This window comes from Sander vitreus, chromosome 14 (assembly GCF_031162955.1).
Source record: "Sander vitreus isolate 19-12246 chromosome 14, sanVit1, whole genome shotgun sequence".
Taxonomy (NCBI): domain Eukaryota; kingdom Metazoa; phylum Chordata; class Actinopteri; order Perciformes; family Percidae; genus Sander; species Sander vitreus.
The window spans coordinates 16,197,787-16,222,852 of NC_135868.1; the positions used below are offsets into that span (position 1 = coordinate 16,197,787).

Consider the following 25,066-nt stretch of genomic DNA (forward strand, 5'->3'; position numbering starts at 1 on the left):
TCATTGCATAACATTCCACTTCTTTCCCTTAAAAAACTCTTTGGTTGCTTTCGCAGTATGCTTCGGGTCATTGTCCATCTGCACTGTGAAGCGCCGTCCAATGAGTTCTGAAGCATTTGGCTGAATATGAGCAGATATTGCCCGAAACACTTCAGAATTCATCCTGCTGCTTTTGTCAGCAGTCACATCATCAATAAATACAAGAGAAGCAGTTCCATTGGCAGCCAGACATGCCCACGCCATGACACTACCACCACCATACTTCACTGATGAGGTGGTATGCTTTGGATCATGAGCAGTTCCTTTCCTTCTCCATACTCTTCTCTTCCCCTCACTCTGGTACAAGTTGATGTTTGTCTCATCTGTCCATAGGATGTTGTTCCAGAAATGTGAAGGCTTTTTTAGATGTTGTTTGGCAAACTCTAATCTGGCCTTCCTGTTTTTGAGGCTCACCAATGGTTTACATCTTGTAGTGAACCCTCTGTATTCACTCTGGTGAAGTCTTCTCTTGATTTTTGACTTTGACACACATACACCTACCTCCTGGAGAGTGTTCTTGATCTGGCCAACTGTTGTGAAGGGTGTTTTCTTCACCAGGGAAAGTATTCTTCGGTCATCCACCACAGTTGTTTTCCGCGGTCTTCCGGGTCTTTTGGTGTTGCTGAGCTCACCGGTGCGTTCTTTCTTTTTAAGAATGTTCCAAACAGTTGATTTGGCCACAACTAATGTTTTTGCTATCTCTCTGATGGGTTTGTTTAGATTTTTCAGCCTAATGATGGCTTGCTTCACTGATAGTGACAGCTCTTTGGATCTCATATTGAAAGTTGACAGCAACAGATTCCAAATGCAAATAGCACACTTGAAATGAACTCTGGACCTTTTATCTGCTCCTTGTAAATGGGATAATGAGGGAATAGCACACACCTGGCCATGGAACAGCTGAGCAGCCAATTGTTCCATTACTTTTGGTCCCTTAAAAAGTGGGAGGCACATATACAAACTGTTGTAATTCCTACACCGTTCACCTGATTTGGATGTAAATACCCTCAAATTAAAGCTGAAAGTCTGCAGTTAAAGCACATCTTGTTCGTTTCATTTCAACTCCATTGTGGTGGTGTATAGAGCCAAAAAGATTAGAATTGTGTCGATGTCCCAATATTTATGGACCTGACTGTATATAAAAAAAAAAAAACATTCCCCAATCTAGAATGTTATTTCATTTTTTTCTCCCCAACCATCTGGCGACCCCCAGAAATTTTCTCGCAATCCCCTTGGGGGTCCCCCCCAGGTTAAGAACCACTGCTCTATATGCCCTGAACATGAGGCAGAATTGACAATAAAGTTGACGTTAATATTCTGGGCTCTGGTGGTGGGTTGTGTCTACCTGGAAATACAGTTGGATGCTAACTGGGTTGGTTCAAGTCTTATCTCTTGTTGTGCTGTTGCATTTCTCTCCTGTCTCCCTGTCTACAGTTCACACACAAGTAAGGTGCTTAATTCACCTAAAATAAAACAACGAAAACAAAGATTAGTACTCAATGCCACAAACTTAGTTATGGTTTTAATTTTTTTTCCTCACAAACAAAATTGTTTACAAAAACGTCAAAAATAAAATTGTACCTATCTATTGCATGTCATGCTGGCAGTTTGAACTACATGCAAAAATAACAATAATAACATTGATAATAATCATTACTGTACAAAAAGATGGGGAAGATATGAGGCCAAACATAATCCCAAAACCAAAAGAAAAACTTGTACTGGGAAAAGGGAGTTTTATTAAAAGGGTGTTTTTTTTGTTCAGGCGGAGTCACGTGTTTGTACATGAGACTTCAACCAGGGCACAAGACTCCAAAACCCCCTGGGTAGAGAGGGTTGTGTGAAACTGCATAGAGGCAGAGAAGACATTCCCTGCTCTAACGACAGAGGGGTGAAGAAAGAGTGAATGAAAGGAACAACATGAAAGAGTAAAGATGACTGTGGTGTGGGGGCTTGAAATACACCCCCCAACATACAAGGTTAACCTATAGTGTGAAGCCCTTAAAACACAAAGTCATGCTTCATCGTCAATGTGATAAACAACACAAAAGAGAAACTACATAAAATTATCATTGAACATTATAGCTTCTTCTCGAGATCCCTTAGATTGACTTGCTATAAAAAGGTGATATCTGAGGTATATGGCTTCATTTTATCAATCAACTACATGGGAAACAATAAAGAGATTATGCTTCATGTTTTCCCAGAAGGAAAGAAAAAGGTGAAGAATCACATGGCTACCTGCAGCCACAAATATGCCAGGAGCAGGTCATGTAGACAAAGACGGACACTTTCAAATTCATTTCCAAATAAAGAGCTGAAAGTGCCAAGAATAAAGCATACACTTTTTTTTTTTTTTTAAATCCTTGAGGTTTGGGCAGGAGATGAGAGATGAGAGGAAGAATAGTTGAGTTGGTCTGTGGAGAGACTGGTGTCAGAGACTGTGGCAGTGGATGCATGTTTCTGCTACAGATGTGAGTGACAAAAGTACAAGAGGTCAACAGTGTGTAAGCATGGATGCAACTTAACATGTACTTTTGAAAGTCAATCAGTGTCCCTTTGTTTTTTGTCCAGTGTACTAAGTTTATTACAAATAAAGAGTGTTACAAGATTTTGGGTTCCTCATCTACAGGAGCAGTGCAGCGTCTTTTGTCGAAGTTGGTGGCATCTGTCGGCATCACATGGGCTGGTATGCGTGTTGTGTGTGTGTGGGGAAAAGCTTCCTGGTTGGGCTCAGTCGGTGCTGACCTGCGTGACCTGTGCGTCAACCGTCTGGTTGGTGGACTGTATGAACATCGGTTGGGTGAGCTCCTGTCCTGCTGGCATCGTCACCTGCTGAATCTGATACAACTGCTGTAAAACAGAGAGAGCGGCAACTGATGTTATTTGCTACCTTTCTTGGCCGACACAGTCTTGAAAGAAACCTTATTCTCATTGAGGCTTTTCTGGTTAATTTGAGATAAAAATTATTTAAATTCTTTTTTTTCAAGGGGCACGTCAGCTGTGTGCACGAGTTAAAATGCTAACAAGCCAATAAAAACAGCAAGTGAGTCAAAATAAAAGATATATCCAACTGTCATTGGATATATTAATGACATTTTTTACCTGTCCATCAGTAAACTGGTTGAATTGCTGCTGTCCTTGCTGTACCTCTGCCTGTGTGATCTGAAAACAAAACAAGTTAGATTAAAGAAACAAATAAAGAATGCTAAGGCTTGGATATAAGATCATTTGATTTATGAATGAGATTTCTGTTGCTATTGTGATTACCTGCTGGGTGTTGGTGAGAGTCTGAATCTGTCCTTGGACCACTTGCGCTCCAGACACAGGCTGGGCTAGACGGATGTATTGTAGCTGGCCTGTGTTTAGTTGCACCTACACTCAACCAACACAGGGGGGAGACACATTTTGGTTTGGAGCAAAAGGTCATTCAAACACAGAGGTCACAGCCATTTTCCCCACTTTGGACAACAACAACGAGAATCATTCACTTTCCTCTGGTGAATCGTTAACTTTGTAAAATGTATGATTGATGATCCCCATCAAACAGTGAAGGGTGGATAATTCACTGAAACATCGTGTTTGTGCAGTAACACAATGTCAAACGCCACGTCAAACATGCAGCAAACACAGACTACTTTAGCGGTTTCATCCACTGTTTGAGCTTCTTTGCTCTGGCACTAATCTCTCCCAGTTCCCATAACTTTTTTTTCCAGCTTGATATTATTTCTTACTGGGATTTGCTGGATCTCTCCTGTGTTGGTGATGATCTGCTGCATGACCTGCATGGTCTGGCCTTGGGCTTGACCTGCCTGAGCTTGACCCTGGGCAGCTTGGACAATCTGTACCTGTTGGCCCTCACTCACCTGCATGGCCACAGGCGCGCTCTAATGAAGAGAAAGGAAGAAAGAGACAAACAGAAGTAACATATTATTATTAGTTGTTGAACAACAACAACAGGTAAAGACATGTAGTTTATGATTGACAGACACAAAGCGAAAAACCAGGAAATCACTAACTTCCCTGGAATAAGATTTTAACCAGCACCATAAAACTTAAGTATTCTTAGATTTTAAAAGTCTGTTCAAGATCATTAGGCAGACACAAAAAATGTGGGAACATGAGGTGACAATGCAGGTTTCGTGACCTCTCTTTGTCTTCTGTCTGTCACACTATCTAGGAGAGGCCACCTGATCTCATGCTGCAGTCACCCCTACAGGCCTCAGTCACCTGAGCAGGCAAAGCTCATAGGCAGCAGTCACCTACAGGGCTGTGGCACCAAGTAATGGCCTCCGTTTGGGTGCCTGGTTAATGAACATATAAATGCAAACATGCATGCGTGTTTACCGTGATGGGTGTGCCCTGTGACTGCACCTGCACTTGCTGTAACTGCTGCATGGTGGCACCTTGCAGCATCTGATAGCCCAATAGAATAGAATGAGGAAATGAGAGAAAGACACAGTGAGAAAGGCGCGATTGCAACAACTTAACACGTGAGTGTAAGCATGTGTGGAGTGTGTAGAAAGCTTAAATGTTAGAGCAGCAAACGGTGGCATATAAGCAGCAAATGACAATTAATGATATGATTAATAAAGAAGCTGAGGTGAAATGTCAGAAATGTGTATAAAAAATCCCCCCAAAAAAACAAGAAGAAATCATGGTGGAGTTTGGACAGGTTTTAAAAATGCATGTACATCATGGTGACATTTACAGCAGCTCAAGTTATGTCAACTGTGGTTTCATAAGCACTTATGATAGTTGGTGATCTAAGAAAATAGAATTGGTAAAGTGACAACTAGTGACACTGAAAGCTCTGCACACAGACACATAAATAAAGGGTTTTTCCTGCCAACACTTTACACCATAGACCAAATCTGTTGTACCAAACATGGCATGTGCCTGATAGGTAGTGGCAAGCTAACCAGCTCGGTTTTACACCAGAAAACACTTGTGATATGACTTAAATACCATCAAGAGGGTTACATTTTACATGCAATGCAAACTGGGGGAAATCAATTAAATAGATAGGTTGCATTGACAGAGGGATTGAGATGAAGCTTCAAAAATTCAATGTGTTTATCTAAGCACCTCAACAAACCAAATGCCTTTTTTGGGAAGTCCAATGTAAGACTTGCACTTATTCCCTGTGCTGCCTTGTAAATAGCCTACAATGGCGTCTACGTAAGGTGCGTGTCAAACTGTGACCTCCCTGCTCTCAGCGGGGACCGCAGCAGTAGCAGTGCTCGTGAATCAGGCCAGGTCTAAACGAGTAGGACAGCTCAGCTAAAGGCAGTCTGCTGAAGCAGCATGAAGCACCACTGCAGCCCAATAGCATGGCTACATAACATGCAGATACCAAGCTGCAGAGAGAGAGAGCGCTCAGCAGCAAAAAAAAAGTAGGAATGAGATAATTAGAAAGAGAGACAATTGAAAGATGTCCAAAAATTGCATGTTTGTTATCTTATTGCCTGGTAAAAACACTGTGATCCAGAGGGGAAACTTACTCTCCCCAATACTCTGTGCGTGTGTCTGTGTGTGAGTGTGTGAGAGAAACAGAGTGTGTTTTTGTATGTGTGGGCTAGGGACTTCAATCCAATAAAAAACAGCTACTGATTCCCAGTTTTTGTTTCTTTCCGCTCAATTCTCTGCAACTGAAACAGTGAGGATAAGAAACATTGAAAAAGCGTACATGAAGTGTTCAACGAGCCTTTGATAATGATTCTTTGGAGTTATTAAGTTATTTTCTATTTTTTATAAGTGTATTTCACTTGTAAGGCAAAACGTACACTACTTCCTATACAATTTCAGAAACTCAACCATTCAGACACTGTGTAATGTGTAAATATTAGAGGCTATGATATTGCAATAATAGACAAGGAAATTTCAGTGAGTTACAGAAAGGTTTTTCGTGTTTATAAAACGTTTTATTTCATTTTCATTGAAATTCATATAACTAAATAACAAATAAGGTAATATCCTGTTCAGATCAAATGTTTCCTCTGCAGGGTTTTAGAGGGAGGGCGTGCATGTGTGTATAGTTATGTGCCCTGGGTGTGTTCTGAGGTGCAGTTATTCCTGCTGGTGGGAGAGTGGTCAGCTATTGAATTTGAGCTAAGACTAATATCAATAAAGCTAGGTGTGATGAACCGAGTAACAAGCCTTTTGAAGCGTAATTCCTGGGACGGGGGTGGAGTTTAGAATGTGCTACTTAAACTACTTGGGAGATGTAATCTTCAGGTGTCACACAGAGACACAGAAACACACATGCACTCAAACAATATCCTTTTCTTGAAGTTCAGCTTCATTAACTGGTAATTTGTGTTTCTGTTTGGGCAGTTAAAGCTGTATCGGTGTGCTTCTCCACATTAACCTTATTATTGCCTAGAATTCTTATATCCAGCTGTTACCCTGTTATGCGATCTTCAAACAAGGTGTTAATAATACCTGTCCTTGCTGTGACTGAGCGATGATGATCTGTCCAGGCTGGATGGTCGTTTGTGCGCCGGGCTGCTGGCCCTGTTGCGTGCCCTGCACCTGTACAGCTCCGGGCTGCTGGGCCAAAGTAAAGTAGTACTGCACTGGCTCTGCTGGAGCTACTGACTGACGCATCTCCTCCTGAAGATGATACACACACAGACACACAGCCACAGCCACACACAGCCACACACACAGCCACGAAGGCCCATCAGTCCATTACATCTCCATGAATTATTTTTGCAGGTGTAACGGTAGAAGAGGGCAGGTCTGATAAATAACTGATAGGATGTGGCTGTGGAGGAGTAATGTAATCTGGGCATAAGATCCATTGTGAGCACCATACTGGTCAATACCATAGAGTGCAGGCCTGGCATCAGCCAGAACGATTTACACAAAAAAACAGTATCAAACATTTGAGTCTACTGTAATATAGCTATACTAAAAATTAATAATTAGACAATTATTGATGTATGTATGTAAACGCTCTCCCTGACCAATAAATGCAGTGTCAGAGTTAGTTGGCATTCAGTTTCCTCAGATCAGCAGGTCAGATGCTTGCTGGCATGGGGGCTTGAATCACAAATTAAATTATCAGTAAACACTGACCTGTGTCATTCTGCTTAATAACTGACTAATGAACAGGGCTTCATGTTGATGAGGTTTCTCTGTCACCAGAAGCGTAAACAACCTTCTCCCAGCTCCATGACAACACAGCTGAGAGTGTAGGATGTTTACATGCCTGGAGACAGTCTACTTGACGACCAATTGAAATATCTTACTCCTCCATCTGGTATCCTACATTTGTATCTAGTATATCAATCTCTTGTTTGAGCAAAAAGTTAATGCAATATGCAATTTTCTGTAAGAGAAGGCACTCGATTATATCCTTATTGAATTGGTCCCTGTTAGAAGACCTCTCCGAATGGTCGCTATAATTGTGCTTTTCTGTTACTAATTGTACAAACTAGTGTCATTGCTGGGGTTACTGTTGGCTGTCAGAGGCAATAAGATGCTGCAAACATCCGACTGAAAGCCCTCGCTATACAAACTCCAGCTTCCAGTCAAGGATGTTTACAGCACTTCAAGGTTGCCAACAAAGGAAAAGCACCTGGGGCCCGTATTAGGAAGGAGGTTTAACAAACTGAATCTAACCCTGAACTCTGAGTTGATTTACCCTTAGATGGGAAACTCTGAGTTTTTGGTTCCAGAACAGCTGATTTGAGTTGGTTTTATCAACTCAGAGTAGGTTCAGTCAGAGTTAAGCACGTGCACCACCACTATAAAAAGGCAGCATGAATGGAGCCATGATACTACGATTCACCATGGTAACAACCACAAACAAACTGGTCGACGGAAATACTCATGCGCACATACAGCGAGTTTAAACATGTATTTAGTTAAAAAAAGCTAATTTTTGCCATGTTTTGAGAAAAGAAACGTTTTATAATCTGCCTAACATGGTTAATAAACCAACCCCGTTTTTTTATTCATGCAGATAAACTGCGCTAATATGCGCCTGATACAGACTTAATGAATGAATGAGGAAATGAAAGAGCACTGTGTCAGAGGGAGGAGACTGAGAGAAACTCGAGGTTTCTTGAAGAAAACCTGCTCCCGACCAGGTTAGGTTCACAGGCTCAGTTACCATAGTAACTGACTCTGAGGTTAAGTTACGTCTCTGTCTGAAACAGGCTGGAGTTACCCCTCTCTCTCAGGTTTGATTAACCTCCCTTTCTGAAACAGAAAACCCAGAGTTTCCCTCATCTCAGGGTTAACAAACTCTGAAAACTTTAGTTTTCACTAAACCTGGTTTCTGAAACAGACCCCTGGGATGAAGATCCTCTTTTTCCCGTGTATTTTCAAAAAACTCCAAGAACACCTTTCGAGACATCTGCTGTTTGCCCCGTCACTGTGCAGCGTGTGATTTCCTACCTGTCTTTTAGGTGGCTTCAGATCATCTCGAGGCACAATGTCAATCAGGAAGTCAAACTGGTCAAACTTTGTTATGGCCATGGCAATGTCGTTCCTCTGTAAACATACACAGAGGGTCAAGAGATTAGGTCAGAATTTAATTCTGCTGATTCAATACAGCGACCTATGTTTAAACATGGCTCAAGGCCTAAGGTCAACTCTCCTAAAATAGCCACACAAAGAGGCTACTGTGGACCGGAAACAAATTGTACCAGGTATTAGCTTTGATAACTGAGGATAAGTTTAGAGCTGAATCGACTACTAATTATTTTAATAATCAATTAATTATTTGAATCACTTATACACACAAAATGCCAAACAGCTTGTTCCAGCTTCTCAAGTGTAAGGATTTGTTGTTCAATAACTTTTTTAACGACGAATGACGCTTTCCTGCTCTCATGAGCACAGGCTCTGCTGCTATACTCCCTTCCTATATCCACAGCAGTGTGCTCTCTTTGTGGAATTTTCCACAGGATATTGGCTGTCAGGACCCCCCATTGTGGCCATCTCTGCACTAGAAGCTATTTATAGTAGCTTGATTAATATCTGGTAACACCAGGTCACATCTACACATCTGTTCTATTGGCGTGCGTTGCTATGGTGACCTCAATTGGCGTGCCCTCTTCACAATAGGACTCGAGCTCTGTGTGTGTATGTGTGAACATGTGAAAGCAGACTATGCCGTTCTTCCTGACAAGAAAATCACATGGGGTTCAATCGTCACACGTACCTAATGCGTCATCTGTGGTGTTAAATGTAATTAACATGTAAACCTGCGCAGTAAATGAAGTTTCTATTTAAAGCATGCAGAGCAGAGCATGCAGAGGTCTTACACCTGGGAGTTAATGCTAAAAAAGGACTCTGAGACAAAGATAAGTCAAGACAACAGGAAAGTGAACACACTTCTTCAATTTAAGACTAACTACGGTGAGTAGATGAGTAGATGTCTTTTTTTCCCAGTCTCTTTTTCTACCTGCTCTGGCATACACTCACATATCCATGGGCTGCTAATCTCTCAGAGGAATGTGAAGGGATAAAGTGGACTTAAGGGCTTTCATGTTATGCTCCACAGTTTTCCCCTTTTGACATCCAGGTGAGACTCTTGTCTGATTTTCCCAACTGTTCCCAACAGCACTCTCACATTCTCAGCTTCCCCCCTCCCCTCACATCATTCCAGAGTCCATCTTATTCAACTTTGGGACAGCAGAGCAGGCAAAATGGCACCGGAGGGAAAAGTGGGTCAACGGCACCCGCCTGGCTTTGCTTTCAAAGTCAATGGAGGGAGAAATAACTAAACAGAGGGATAGTCCTCAAGGGGATGCTGGTATGGGGTCTTGGCTTGTATATGCACACAGACACCCAGTGAATAGAAAGCAATAAACCAAAAAGACACCCCAAATTATGCAAGGGTGTGGAAGAGGAGTTGGAAATAAAAAAAAAAGGGTGGAAGAAATGTACGGAAGGACGAAAGAGGTAATGTAATTATTACTATAGATGTGATAATCCTAACAAGATGTCAACAACTGACAATCCAGTTGGCTTCATTAACTGGAGCATGATCTGATCAAGGTAAAACGTGTCATATGGGGAGGACATAAAAGAGTGACAAGAACAGAGTTCATACGCCTCTGTGAGTGTATCTGACCTGTAGCGTACGTCTCTTGTTGTCCTCTGTGTGGATCCACGCTCTGAGGGTGAGCTCTGTGATGAAGATCTGAGCTGCCTTGGCAAACAGGACTGGGGCCTCTGCACTGATCATCTGTACAGAGGATATGGGAGTTACATATGCTTAAATACAACCACAGACTATTTAACATCAATCACATTTCAGCTTTAAAGTGAAACTTAAATGTACTAGATGGACTGGAATAATGCCACACTATTCACATGTACACATGCACTGAAAGCTGCTGTGTCACGACTCACAGATAATGATGCTGTATGCACACTATTAATACGTTTTGATGTAAACCCATTTGATATAAATAATGGACTTCTTATCAACAGACACTGCTGAATGCACTCATCATATTTTTTACATTATATAATAAGTCCAACAGGCCATTCACAGGCACTGAGCTGTCTGAGCACAGCAGGCCACAAACCAACAACTTGACAAATACAGGCATCAAATTAGAGAATATTATCCGCCAGGCTTTAAGGCATTAAAATGGAAATAAATTCAGAAATGTATTTTTTAAAACTGGTTCAAGCTATACATCGCTTATTTTTTCCATAATCCTTTCTCAATTATTAAAACCAGAATGCTGAATATGAATAGAGGGTATTACCAATTTTAACCATAACATAAAATTATCATGATGAAAGAAACTACTAAGAATTCACAAACGTGATATACGCTCTTACGGTTTTGGTCTGACGTGTAGTGGATTTAATTTCTCAGCTTTATGTAAGGAATAACATGAGAGCTCTGTTGCTCATTTTACTTACTTTTACCCCATAACAATTATTTTTCTCAAAATGGTCAATTATTTAGGCTGTCCTCTTACCTTGACATCCTCATCCAGCTTCATGATTTTTTTGATTCGAGCTAGAGGCAACTCCTGCACACGGAAATCCTTCTGGAAAAAATGGATGTGTGGTCAGTTAAGCCCCTGACACACCAACCCGGCGGCGTGTTCAAAATACGATCTCATATTTTACAAAAATAGTTTACTGAAACGTGTTTCTGAAAACATTTTAAGCGAGAAATAGGCCACATAGTTGCTGAATCTGTCTTCATTTCAGACCGACAAAGGTCAGTTTAAAAGATTTTCGTCAGATTTTGAGAGGCATCCATCACTCATCCCGCTCGTTATTTCCGGATTCGACTGCCCGCCCTCCAACCCAGCAAGTCGGGTCGGCCAAAACGAAGGCTGACAGCTCCTCAGACGGACGACGGCACAGAACACACCGAACAGACTCGAGTCACCGACCTCGCCAGACTGTCCGACGGCCAATAATCGAGTTGGTGTGTCAGGGACATTAGAGATACAGAAAAGGGGACAAGAAAGTTGTGCTTTCATATTTTGCATGCGTTTATGTTTGAAACCACATAAAACGAGGGCTGCACGATTTGGAGAAAAAGTCACATTGCGATTTACAATACTGTGATTGCAATATAACGGTATCATGAGTCTAATTGCTTGATTATCAAGGAAAATGCACCAAATGCTAACATTTTGAAATGTGTATTTCTTAACTTGAAAACGAGTTAAGTTAAACGAGCATAAGAAGAAATACATAAACAAAAAATGTGCAATAACTAAATATTTTACGAAATGAAATAAAAAAATAAAAAATGTTGTTCTTGCTTTGCTGAACAGTACAAATGACAAATGGAACAATAAATAAGAAAATACAAATTGTAATTCAATTAATACATTTTGTATGACCTTATAAACAATGACATTTAAGATGTGTGTAATAAAATAACTAGTGATTAAGTTATTATATAATTTGTACTTTACTTTTTTATTTTATAAAAAGGACCACACACAATTAACATTTCTGTGAATGTGCCATGTTTTCAACTATAGTCCCTTGGCGAGACATTGGTACAGGTTAAACTTTACAGACAGAAGTCAACAAGACACCATAAAGACAGCTAGAGCAACAAATAATAATACAGCCTCTTCTTAAACTCTACATGCTCTGAACCCCTCTACACTTCTGATCCTCACATGATCATACACAACACATGTGCTACTGCCTAAACAGACTGACTGGTCATATCTTTTACGGACGTTGTTACGATGGTAGCGCTCAATACAACCATGGGGTAGAGTAATTCAGAGGGCAGATTCAACCTGGTTCAACACAGAAGCATCAATCAGGCATTAGTGAGAGTGAGAATGGCAGGTGCGTTGTGTGAATGACATCAGTGGGTGATTGGTGAAGCAAGCGAGGAGAGTGACCGCCGGTGAGTGGTGTCCGACTTCTGCATTCAAACAGCCTGCGCAGGTCTTTCCATTTATTTTGAATTGGTGTAGTGTGTTTCGGCTCCTACGGTGGGTGCCACAGTTGCTCTCCACCCACTACAAGACCCGGGGCATGATCGGAAAAGCCTGGCTCTAAGCTAATCTAACAGCTGTTTGGTTCAGAATCGACTCAACATTATTACGTTTCATATAAATTTTTATTATTTTTTATTTGTCTGATTTGAAGGCTTATTCTCTTAACAGAACACTTGTGTGGCTGATGGTGAATTTTAGTAGTTAGAGACTAAATACGTTCAGATTACAGATCATTTACAGTCTGTTGTATATTAACATTAGCAACAGATTGCATGTAGAGCATTTTAACAGCTACACTGTCATAATAAAAACAACAGGAGACTGCGTACAAGCTGATATATGGGTCTGATAACATTTTAATAAATCGGACCTAACAGGATGTGAGTGTTTCTGTGACTTCCTGTTCAGACTGAAGGCTGCTGGAAACGGCTGGAAACTGTCTGACTTGACCGCTGCTTTTTGTCACTGCCCCCAGCTGCTGCTGCCTGCTCCAGTCCACTTTACAGGCGTGGCAATGCTAATCTCGAACGTGGTTAATGGTTAGTGTGACGCAGACCGCAACTGTGATTGGTCTGTTTGTGTGTGGCTTGGTAGCGTCGCATCTCCCCATACTCATTTCCGGGTTATCCTTCTCCATAAACGACGAAATCAAGGAGACGATGTAAAATTAGTTAACAGTGAACAATATAAAGATCAAGCTTCTATCTTGGGGTTGCGGGTCGCCACCGAGGAGGGTGCAAAATGTTCTCAACTATTGTATATCCTCTGTACTACTTGTATGCTGGATGTGTGTGTTTTTCTTTCTCCCTTTAAGAATAAAAACATCTGTTGTTAATACTGTTGCTTAAATGAAGGGTGTTACAACGTGGAGACTGCAGTGCACACAGGGACTAGAGTGTCCCACACACAGCAGACCTTTTTGTTTACTCAAAACGCACAATTTTTGCGGTTATGTAATCGCACATCGAGTGACATCGCAAATGCGATTAGATTAATCGTGCAGACCTACATAAACCCATTGAATCTTAGTTTTAATTTGTCTGTTGTTGGATGTGTGTCTGTCTGTTTCAGTGGACAGCGTACCACAGTCAGGTTCCTGATCTCCTCCATGACACGAGGCCAAAAGGACTGCAGAGTTTGCTGGGCATCGCTGCCACCGGCTCCAAACGCATCTGCGGACATCCTCTACTCTGCTGCATCAAGGAATGACAGGGGAGGAGAGCGTGGAAGCAAAAGGTTAATTATTAGCAAACACAAAAACAAAGACATGATGATGATTCAGACACTCAAGACAGGTCATTAGTCAAGTCAGTCCAAGCCAAGGCTGCGCTGCCCAGAGCTCTTCCCGTGTGAACCACATATCCTAGTATGGCCTATAATTATAATACAGTGAAATCTAAAGTAGTGCCCCGCTTCTATTATGGCCTTTTTCCATTACATGGTACCTGCTCGACTCGACTCTACTCTACTTGCCTCGACACACTGTGCGTCGTTTTCCATTGCAGATTTTAGCACCGCCTCAGCGTGGCTGGTCGTCTTATATGCCGGCTCGACACACACCAGCGCACAAGTTTAAACATCAGGCCACTTGAGCTTGTTTTACAGTTCTGCGGAGGCTCCACGCAGAGCTTTCGCCGTAGCCTATGTAAGTGGCCTGATGTTTATACTTGTGCGTCGAGCCTACATGTGTGTGTACGTAGGCTATAGCGAAAGCTCTGCCTGGAGCCTCCGCAGAACTGTAAAACAAGCGGCGCCGCAGTAAACTGCCGTGACCTAACGCGACACACACACAGAACGTCGAAGATGTGTTGTTGTTGCCACAACCAGAAGACACATTTTGTTTCAAATTAAGCTGGAGGCAGCAAAAAAAAAAAACACAGCTGGCTGAACTATTTAAAAATGGCAGGTTTGTTCAGGACACCCCCGTCTGTCGCTTTCACGTCACCTTTTGGTATCGGCTCAGCTCACTTGGAACCTCGACGGAGGTGGTACTAAAAAAAGTACCTGTTAGCAGGTACCAGGCACTTTTTTTGGTAATGGAAAACCAAAAAAGGCAAGTAGAGTTGAGGCAAGTCGAGCAGGTACCATGTAATGGAAAAGCGCCATTATTGTCCTTGTGGGATGTTGACCTGCCCAAGAAGAACCCACCACCAGACTTGCTGCACACTCCCTGATTAGGAATGGCTTACCATGGGCACATAGATGCAGCTCCTCTGCAAACATAAGCATGTCATGTGCAAGTCAACCATGTGGGACAGAGAACAATGCTGAAGCCACAGATCTAGGAGATGCATGTGTTTTTGTGTCAGAGAGAAACAATCTCCTGAAAACAACTTAATTCCAGTTTTTTTGATGGGCACACATTGTGAAAAGACACCTGCTCGCAAACTAACCAAGGCTGTAAAGTGAAATAAACTGTTCGCACAGAAGCATTGAGACATAATAGCCAGTGCTTCTACAAGGGGTCTGACGGTTTGAAAGAGGAGCCAGCAGGTTACTATGGCATGCCAGGAATCTGCTGGAGGAATATTGGCCTTGCCTGTCTGAGCATGTAGAGCTTCGAGTGTCTGGATCACACTCTTTCAATCTCTCCCTTTTCTCCCTACCTCAGTGAAAAGATTTGCCAGAAGGGAGAAGAAAATGGAACACAGGGTGGCCAGAACTAGAGATGAGCTACTCAAGAGAGACGGGGTGTGTTTGTGTGTGTTGCTGAGGGAGGGGTAGTCGAGCCTTGTCCAGTTCAGCATTAAGCCAGCACTAAGACAAAGTGCCAAAGGCTTCAACAGGGGGATGTTAGAGACCACAGTCAGACTGCTGTGCAAACTAGCTATGTGGGTCAAACGTAACAGAAAGAGGGAGATGAAGAGAGAGACATGACAAAACAAAGAAAAAAGTGTTTGGAGAAGGGGGTCTCCTCGTTATCGTCTTTCTTTTCTCACTGTGGGCCAACAACCATGAATGGCTCCAACTCTGATCCAGCTGACAGACCAATGCAAAACAAAAGACAGCCTTTCAAGCACTCCATCTAGTGTCTCCCCTGTTACAGCAGTGCTGTAGGGGAATGTTTTGACCCTGGGTCCAAGTCAGCTCCTTTATTCATACCGTTTAAGTGCAGTTGTAAATATTTTATAACCGATAAATCACTAATCCAGAATACCTGATTGATTTTTGACAGGAAAGACTGCTTCTCTGGCAGTTACAGAGTTACTGAATAATATAGAAGAAGCACTGCTGAATCCTGGTCACTCATTCTGTTTTCGACAGAGAGTAGCCTAAATCAATGAGACAGAATGGCAGCGGTTGGGGGGGCTGGTTTTATATAAATCAATCGTGCAGCATGTAGCTATGGCATGCCAGGCTAGTGATTGACCTTGTCTCCCCTTCTCTGTCTGACGCTCCAGTGTCCAGTTGCATTTCAAGGTTGATTGAAAACCTGCAGTCACTAAAACAATCCCAGCATACTACGGGGCACAAATGACTGATGGGAATTGTAGTTTTTATCCTCTGCCTGATGCCTATGCCAGTTCTATCATGGCCGTGTACTTTGCAGCACCATGACCATGCACGTAGGGTGAACAAAATGAGAGCCATTTGTTTTTCCAGCTAAGCAGCATTTTACCACACATATCAGCACTTGATCTTATAATAGGTTTAAACAAGACAACTTTTTGTATCTTTGTGTGTACTCTCCAACTGGTAGCCTGATAAGAAACAAATAATTTGGCCATTCACTAAGGCTAATTGACAGGGTAACAACGCTGTGGCCCAGAGGAAACAGAGCAGGATAGAACTTAAAATAGCAAATGATTCAATTGATAAAAAAGTAAAACACACAGGCCACCCAGCACATTCTCACACATAACACACTTCTCTCTCTAAACTCCTGCAATTTCTTTGAAAACACACAGAGAGAGAGAGCTGTTACTAAATCGCATAGGCTACACCCCAACCCCCTCTCTCTGACCCTGTGACCCTCAATCTAAATACACAGCCATGCACTAACCACAGCAGCAGGGCGGGGGGGGCAGAGGGGAAGTCAATATGTGAGCAGAAATGAGAAAGCAAGTGTGACGAGAGGCAGGCTGAAGCGTGAGAAGAGAAAAAGAAATAGAACATACAGTATGTGAGTAAGAAGTGAAGGGTTAAGTATCAACATGCCTTAAAGGTTGCTCCTCCAGCTAGCTAGTGTGCTCTACCTACAGTACACCAATATTACCATATTTCCCAAGGCTTTGCGTCAATGGAAAGTTTGTGTGGGAACCTGCTGATGTATGACACACAAGTGCAGAATATAATGGATTCTGTTGACTTCTGCAACACCTTCTATGGTCTGGGTCTAGTCTAGCTGTGTTGTTCTAAGCTGCTACTGTATGCTATATTAGGGTACATTGTGTTTTTTGCGCCGTTCATCTCTCCTCTCGCCTGCGGCTGTTGTCCTTCATCAGGTCATTGAGACAGAGAGATGCCGGTGTTGGGTTTCCTATCAACTCTGCTGTGTGTGTGTGTGTGTGTGTGTGTCTGTGTCTTTGAGGACAACTGTGATGTCTGTGCTTTGTCGACATTGTCCAAAACAGCAACTTGCTCATCTTCCTTCGTCGGCTCTACATCTCTCTTCCCATCTCTCTTGTTCTGTCTTACTTACTTTCACCTGATCCCCTTTTTCCAACTTCTGAGAAAGCCAATGCTGCTCCGCTTGCAGCAGCTGAATCAGCGCTAATGTTGTTCTGCCACCCCGCATCTCTCCAGCTCTCATCCCTCCCTCCCTCTCTTGCTAACTGGCACGTCACATCAAGTGGCCACTCACAGCAGCATCAGCAACTCGCTCCAACTCTGACATCACACCACTTTACACGAGACTTCAATTCCTGTCCAAATAAACCTGATAGCAGTGGAGGCAGAAAAACATGAAAAAACAACAAGATAGTATCACTAAGCCTTATGCCTATTCATTTGCTCTCTAAGATTAGTAAAAGAACAAGGAATGGGCAAGGTTTTCAGCGGCATTGTTGTAAAAGAGACAGTACAGTTGAGAGAATTGGCCTTTGGTTAAGGTGAACTTCTGCAGTTAATTGACCCCTAAATGACCTGACGGTTGGTGTAAATTGAGCTTAATTTTGTTGAGTGTAGTTGAAAGGTAATGAGGCAGGGCAGTTTAGGACAAATCGAAGGCCAATTTGAGGCAGAAGAGTGAATTTTTCCCCGAGGTGTTTCAGTAACACATCATTGTGCTGAAGAAGAACTCACCTCATCCCAGATCTTTCCCTGAAGCAGAGCTGACGCTTCACATTGAAGCAGATGTGCACTGAGAGGCATGACCCACACACAAATAAAGGGGCAAGTGTTCTATCTAATAATCTAATAATGTATCATCTTAATTTATTAATCTAACAGTGTGAAAAGCACTTCTTTTTTTTTATGAGAATATAGTTCAGGTAATCCCAGATAGTTTTAAAACTAAACTGATTTTTTATAATCCCCTTTCAATTCAATATGACGGTTAGCATATAACATAGATGTAGACACATTAGGATAAATTGTGTTGACAAATGATAGAAAAAGGGGACAACAAAAGAGGAAGGGCTGAAAGAGAAAGATTATTTCTTTCCCCCATACTATGACCATAAAGCGACCTTACACATTGTTACTCTTTATGCTTGCTAACAGTTCAAACATCAGGCTGTACAAAGAGCAAACATGTAACCCCATGTACTGGTTACCACAATGTTTCACTCACTATAAATGATGAAATCAACTAAAAGACATGTTTTTTTTTTGTATAATATTACCAACTATGGGATGATGTTGCTTCACTGACATGTCTAGCAAGAGGTCCATTTTCCACATTCTGCTGTGTGAAACTGTCAATGATGCAGAATGGGCAGTTATGCAGGAAGGTCACTAAAGGTTAAAGTCTCCTAAGCAGAAAAACAAATGCATTGGACCACTGAGAATCGTTACCTAATGTTTAACACTCAGTATGTCCGTTTTATTCTGATTTACTATACCTGAATAGATGGAGTAAATACAGCCTAGGTAACAAATGTCATCCAGACAAACATTCATTTTAAAAGACGGACATAAATCAAATTACAGCATTCACCTTAATGAACCCAATCATAAGTACCACACAGAAATAAACTGGCATGGTTACAGCATGCAGGGTAAATGATCTACTCAGGCAAAACAAAAAAAAACAAGAAGTTCCCAGCCAGGAATTACAGATTAACTACTGGGACACGCATGGACAACATTTTCACAGATGTTGGTGCAATTGTTTTGTGATATTAAAAAGAACAGACAGGGTTATTACGGACATGCTCGGTGTGACCTGCAGTGCAACATCCCTTTGGTATGGCTGGACCGAACCAGCCAACCGACCAATCCTGCAAACTTTGCCCTTGGTTCTGCTTTAAGCAAACTCCAGGAAGTGCTAGTGACTGATCTTCCAAGGTCATTCAACAGAAAAGAGAGAGCGAGAGAGAGAGAGCGAGAGAGCGAGAGAATTACAGGTTTTTTTAACTTTCACTGCAGCACTTAAGTGACCCCAGTGGTTTGGGCTGTGTACTTTCGAAGAAGCTTAATAAAAACATCACCTCCTGTACAAATTAGCTATGTTCTGTATCTCCCTTTGGGTTTCGCTTCCTCTCATCTCCCGTTACATGTTTCCTTCTCATTGCTGACAGAGAGACTGCAGGAGCCAATCTCACATTCCTGTGACCTTCATCCAATGTCTAGGCCCAGTCTCTGGCGTCAAAGTAGGCAGGGCTAAAGCTACCTGCATATTACACACTGGAACACAGCTGACTCCCCCTAGCTGTCCACAATGTCTTTAGTGACAGTGTACACATGTAAAAACACAAGAGGGCAAGGGCAAAAGAGTGACTGCATGGCGGTAGTGGTCGCCATTAGTGATAAGCTGAAAGGCCTCGCTATGTCTAAGTGGTTTGCGTATTTCGTTTACTTTTTCCTTCCCCCAGTGTGCCTATGGTACAGTACGGGGCACAAATGATATTCAAATCTCATGCAGACAGCAGCCAACCCTGGGATTTGGCAGCAAGGGCTTCAACTTAAGAGTTATTTTTAGTCTCCCTCTCTCGATCTCTCGCACTCTCTTTCTGTTTTGTTAAAGGCACCAATGGAAACTTTCAATTAGGGAGCAAGGGAGGGGAAAGAAAGGCAGTCAGAGGCAAGTGAGAGGAGAAGCGCCCTCCAAAGATTCCATCATAAAAGATCAGATCAAACTGTTAGCCTCCTCTGTCCCTGAAGCTGACAGGCTGACAGTCTGTCCCATCTGGGCGTCTGGTACTGTCGAGGCAGGGGCCTAGAGGGTCCTGAGCTCACTGCAACCAGCTGCACCTCCACCAGCGGGGACCCATAATACTAACAGCGACAACAACACTTATAGATCTCCTATCAGAGCCCTCCATATACAACAAATCTCTTTTCAACATGGATGCCATCTTTGCCTCTCAGCTCTGCGTCACTGTCTGGATACTAGCGTGTAAACAAGGACATCAGGGGGGAAAAACAGGGTCTGGACAGGCAGCGCGAGGCAGTGCGGCCACAGGCCCCCAGGACACCGAAACAGTGAAGAACATCTGAGCACAGAGTCAGGCAGCCATGCACTTACATGCAGCCGATAGAAGGGCACTGGGTAAGTGATGGTGGTCCAAAGTCAAAACACAACAAGTGACAGCCAAAAGCAGACACTTTACTCTACATTGTTACTTTGAGAATTAAAAAAATACAAATATGCAACATGGTTGTCATAGTTTTTTTGTTTTTTAGCACAGTCCATTCTGTAAAAAGCATCAATGCTGTGTTGAGGTGACAACTGAAGGACATGGATGGAACGAACGAACGAACGAACACACACACACACACACACACGAAGGGGAGGGGGATTGAGGACGGCTGTAAAGGACAGACGCTGTCTCATCACTGCAGAGCATGATGGAGACAGAGACATGAGAAAGTGAACAGAGATGAACAATTTATTTAGAAACTCACAGCCTAACCAACTTGCTAGTTCTTCTCTCTATGTGTGTTTTCAGTGGTCAAACTTACCCCTGTGCTCTTCATGGTCAACGGTGTGCCCTGCTGGAGCAGAGGAGAATAGAGGGAAACGATAGCCCTGTTCAAGTCTCCTTGAGAACAGCAGCGGCAGCAGGAAGAAGAGGCACAGAGGTTGACAGAAAAACTCTTAAGCTTTTCACTTCCTCCAGTCCCCTGATCGTATTAATAGACAAAAGGCACTCTGGCTCCACTGGACGGCTTTAAAAAGGCTCTCAGCCTGGACACACAGAAGAGCAAGCCCCCTTCTTATACCCCTCCCCCCTTCTCTCTTCCACTCTCCCTTTACACATTGCCCCGTCTCCTTCAGCAGCCCCCCTAAAGTCCTCCTCCAGCCTAAACATACAGCCCCGTCTCTCCTGTTTCTCTTCTGAACAAGTCCCTTTAACTCACTGACCTCTCTTTCTCTGTCTCTTTTACTCTCTCACCCCTCTCCCTCTCTCTACCCAGTGACCTGTGCGTTTGTCTTTGAGCTGACCCCGGGCCCGGCACAGAGAAGAGGACGAGAGAGAATAGAAAGCCAGCACAGCAGCAGGCAACAGCAAGCAAACAGTACAGCGGCAATCCAGACTCAGACAAAAATCTCTAGCCTCCTTCCCCTTTAACATTCAAGAGTAATCAATCTAGCATGCTACATGATACTCAAACCCCGCCTCACACCCGGCTCCCGCCTCACTCTTCACGCCTGCAACCAATGCGAAGACAAGGTCCTCCTATGCCATTGGACGCTGCAGACACCAATCCGCTCTGACACGTCCCCTGTTCCTCCGCCCAACCTCTTTTTACCGACAACCAACTTCCGGCTCTAAGTTACCTTGAGCTGCAGGATAGGGGTCAGGGAAAAGAAAAGAGGAAGAGAGAGTAGGGAGGAGAATAGGTAAAAAAAGACCAAATAAAGTTGTGGAAGGCTCTTCTGGGATTGTGTGAGGGTGTGCTAGTGGTTGCTTGCCTCGGCATTGTTTGTCCTCGGATGGTCTCTGCCTCTTCTGCTGCTGGACGGATGAGAAAGGTTTCACGGGCTGTTCTCTGACAACTGCTCTCTGCTTATTTACAATGTCAAACTAAATGTCTCCCTCCGCCCCGCCTCCTCTCTGCTGCTACAGGCTGACAACACAGTGATGCAGGCAGCCACGCTGGCCCTCACTGGCTAAAACAAGTGGCATAACGGATGCTGCATGTTGCATCCACATGATTTAAAAGTACAAAAGCATACTAGGCAGACTCGCTGTCTCATACGTGTGCACAGGTACACATGCACATCCACACACACACATTTTGTCCTTGCTTTCTCATTCATCCTTGCTCACAGTCACACACCGCAAACCTCTAGCCTCTAACCAGCCTACTTGTTATAATGAGATTCATTGTACCGTTAATATTATGCTTCTCCTTGCATGGCGACTGATTATTTTCTTAGAATATGAATTAGTTTAGTTAAGACTTTATTCAACAAATTATCATGACTCATGGGAACTACTAGTATTGCAACTTACTGCAACCACAACATTATTCCAATGAAACCCTTATATCGGTGTCACTCAAATTTACACTAAAAAATACCGCAAAACAGATCATTGTACATGAAGAATAATCAGTTGGCTGGTAAACAGCCACAGAAACAGGAAAAAGAGTACATTTGATTATCGTCCTATTTGTGGATAAACAAGACATGGGTCAAAGTCTGTAAACAAAGACAGTGTTGTCTTGACCCCAAAAAACGACGCTCACAGCAACTTCCACAATAAAAACGTCATCAAAAAAACCACGTCAGCAATGTCATACAATGCCCTTCTTGTTAACTCACCACCACTGGTTTAATGTGCATACTTTATACACAGTAACCTTTACTTTAGAGCACCAAAGCATGACACTGCTGCTTGCGCACAACTCAGTGTGTTGCACTATTGACTGCATCAGTAATTCCACATCTAATATGCAAACTCATGAAGAAACGTAAAAGTTTAGACAATAAAGTGTCGAGAGGTGACAGAAATTGAAGGTGTGATGGTAATGAGTTTTGGCCAGAGTAGCCTTTAACTGGTAACTTGTGCAAAGGAAGACTTGAAGCTTTATGGTGCATATTACTGCAAATCCTGACTGTATTAAGGAACACAAAAAGCTTAAGAGAGAGAGAGAGAGAGAGAGAGAGAGAGAGAGAGAGAGAGAGAGAGAGAGAGAGAGAGAGAGAAAGAGAGCAAACCTGCCCCATCAATGAAAAATCTAGAGGGGGAGGGGAACCGGAAGGATGGAGAAGGACAGAGAGGAGAGTTGTTACAGGATGGGAGGGGTAGAACAAGTGGAGAGAGGGCGAGAGAAAAAGATAGGGACTCAAGAGAAACAACGCTAAATGTTCCCTTTTCTATTTTTGAGGAGCATGGGGACTAGTGCAGGTAGTACAGCCATCTAGTTAATGATTAGAGTGGAGTTGTACAAAGATTAATCTCTTGGGCAGTTCTCTCTGTAGATGTATTCTGACAAAATGCCTCAGCAATGACACCTGGCAAGGTCACTGTACAAATGAGACCTTCCCATGACCTGTGCTGCCTGCAGGGCCATGTTTGCTCTCACTGGCCCTGTTTAGAGATAAACATACACCAGCCAGACTGCGGGTTTGATAAACACACAGCACCCTCAGGACAGTCAGGCCGAGCCATGAATTTACCCACAAACATGCAAAACACATGCACACCTGCATAAATAAATGGTTAGACTGACTGACTTTCACACAGGTTACTCAGATTACATTCTCAAACGGCATGACCGACACTCATTCAGTCATGTTAAATATAATATAACTGCTACATTAAACGTGAACAGTGACGTATGTGAAGTGAAGTGATTCATTTTATATTAATAAAGTAAGCTAAGGTTGCAATAATGTAAACAGAAGATGCTATTTGTCTCAACTGCTAACACTGGATAGAAAATGCTGAAGCGCCTTCGAAATTCATAAATTCACTGGGATATATAGCAGAGAAATGTTATTGTTTTAGATGAAAGTATATTAATACTTAACATTAACTAAACACAAGTGCAGCTATACGTTGGGTGAATGTGTTCTGTTAAGATATTGTGGCGTAATTTAAAGCTCTCTCTTTCATAATTTAAAGACCCGGTGTGTTGCTTACACTGACCTCAGTAAGGAAAGAAAAAAAAATCATATTTACATATAGATAGCACAATGCATTTACAGTAGGAGTACGGCAACTTTCTCTTTAACGCGTTAGCCTTAAACACGATGTTGCACTTTAACTAGGTCGCTACCCCATACATTATAAACCAGTTAGACGAACAAAGCGGCTAGCAGGAGAGAAACCAAAGCCACATCCCAGGGTAGCAGATGGAAGTCAGTATTTAATTATCAGTGATACCTTATAATACACCCATTATAAGGTCGTGTAAATGAACAAAAACATTAGAATACACTGTAGTGCTAAACTGTGACATTTCTGCTAAAACACTTAACGTTATGACATCAACCTCCAACACAGACATTTAGCACTGGTAGCTAACGTTATGATATCGTTAGTCACTGTTGGCCCTGACTTGTTAATAATATTAGCTTGTTGGAGGTGCACACTGGTGACTGTTGTACAGCACAGGTGAACACCCGCAGTGTGTAATTTTAATCCCCACTAAACAACGAGTCATGACATCAAGTGAAAGTTTGCAACGCTTTCCAAAGCTAGGAAGAAGCAGTCTAACCAATAAAGACAACGTTTGGATCTGTCCTTCAGACCAATCAAACCTCGGACTAGATTCCACCAATCAAGGTTTTTAGAGCTAAGTTAGTTCTGCAACTGACGCCATTCGGGGTCTGGTAGAAATGGCCAGTCCGTCTGACAATTACTTAGACAAGAGCCAACATGGTGGACACCAAACATCAGTTTCCTGACTGCCGGTGGTCCTTTCAGCGGGCCACCAATAAGCGCCTCAGAGAGCGGGGAGGGAAATGGCGCCTATGTTCATCTTCCAAAACAATCGTCTATTGGTTAAGAACAGCAAATGAAAAGAAGCGAAGAAATTGCTCCTACTTCCACCCAACACGGACTGCTTTCTTATGAACGTTCTACACAGAAACGAATTTTAATTTCTTACTCACTTTGTTTTACGGGTTCGAAGTGAAGTCCGCCTCAGCGTATTATTTATTTTATTTAGCTAGCTTGCAAAGGGAAACAAGATGGCTGCCGGGAACCGGAAAGAGTTGAATGTGGGAACGTGATGACGTAACGGTTACGTTCCCCCGAGCAACGGCGTCAGTCTGGATCATTACATTCGCTAAATTAAAAGGGATATTGAAAATATAATTAATATATTAAGTCACAAAGTAATAGTCACAGTGAAACATAAGTGAACCAGTAAAAAGTACAATGAGAGCAAATTTTATGTGGCAGTTAGCTTCAGCCAGTTGAAATATATACGTCAATGTCAAATTGCACAACAGTGATACAGTAAAATATATAAATGTGGCTGCTAATTACAGTAACAGG

The 25,066-nt window shown here is 42.6% G+C and overlaps 1 protein-coding gene across 6 annotated transcripts; it reads right to left on the bottom strand.

Annotated features, from left to right (window-relative positions):
• Positions 1-1,548: 1,548 nt before the first annotated feature.
• nfyc (nuclear transcription factor Y, gamma) lies at positions 1,549-24,767 on the bottom strand. Of its 6 annotated transcripts, none has more exons than XM_078266907.1 (11): positions 24,679-24,767; positions 13,587-13,696; positions 10,998-11,066; positions 10,133-10,246; positions 8,449-8,544; positions 6,484-6,654; positions 4,387-4,455; positions 3,774-3,926; positions 3,310-3,414; positions 3,145-3,204; positions 1,549-2,892 (listed from the first exon to the last, which is right to left on the bottom strand). In XM_078266907.1, exons 2-11 carry the CDS (start codon positions 13,683-13,685, stop codon positions 2,773-2,775), a joined length of 1,056 nt encoding a protein of 351 aa, XP_078123033.1. In that variant the 5' UTR covers positions 13,686-13,696; positions 24,679-24,767; the 3' UTR covers positions 1,549-2,772. The 6 variants fall into 6 exon arrangements, with proteins under 6 accessions (XP_078123033.1, XP_078123034.1, XP_078123032.1 ...); XM_078266908.1 differs by having other exon boundaries at positions 1,549-2,889; positions 10,998-11,069; XM_078266906.1 differs by having other exon boundaries at positions 10,998-11,069.
• Positions 24,768-25,066: the final 299 nt, after the last annotated feature.

Bases quoted from the DNA above. Each gene is read 5' to 3' on its own strand.
- nfyc (XM_078266906.1), bottom strand. From the start codon at position 13,685: ATGTCCGCAGATGCGTTTGGAGCCGGTGGCAGCGATGCCCAGCAAACT. The intron at 4,456-6,483 runs GTATTATTAACA...TTGGGCTATCAG, and splicing joins CTCAGTCACAGCAAGGACAG to ATGCTGCAAGGTGCCACCAT. The intron at 3,927-4,386 runs GTAAACACGCAT...TCTCTTCATTAG, and splicing joins CACAGGGCACACCCATCACG to AGCGCGCCTGTGGCCATGCA.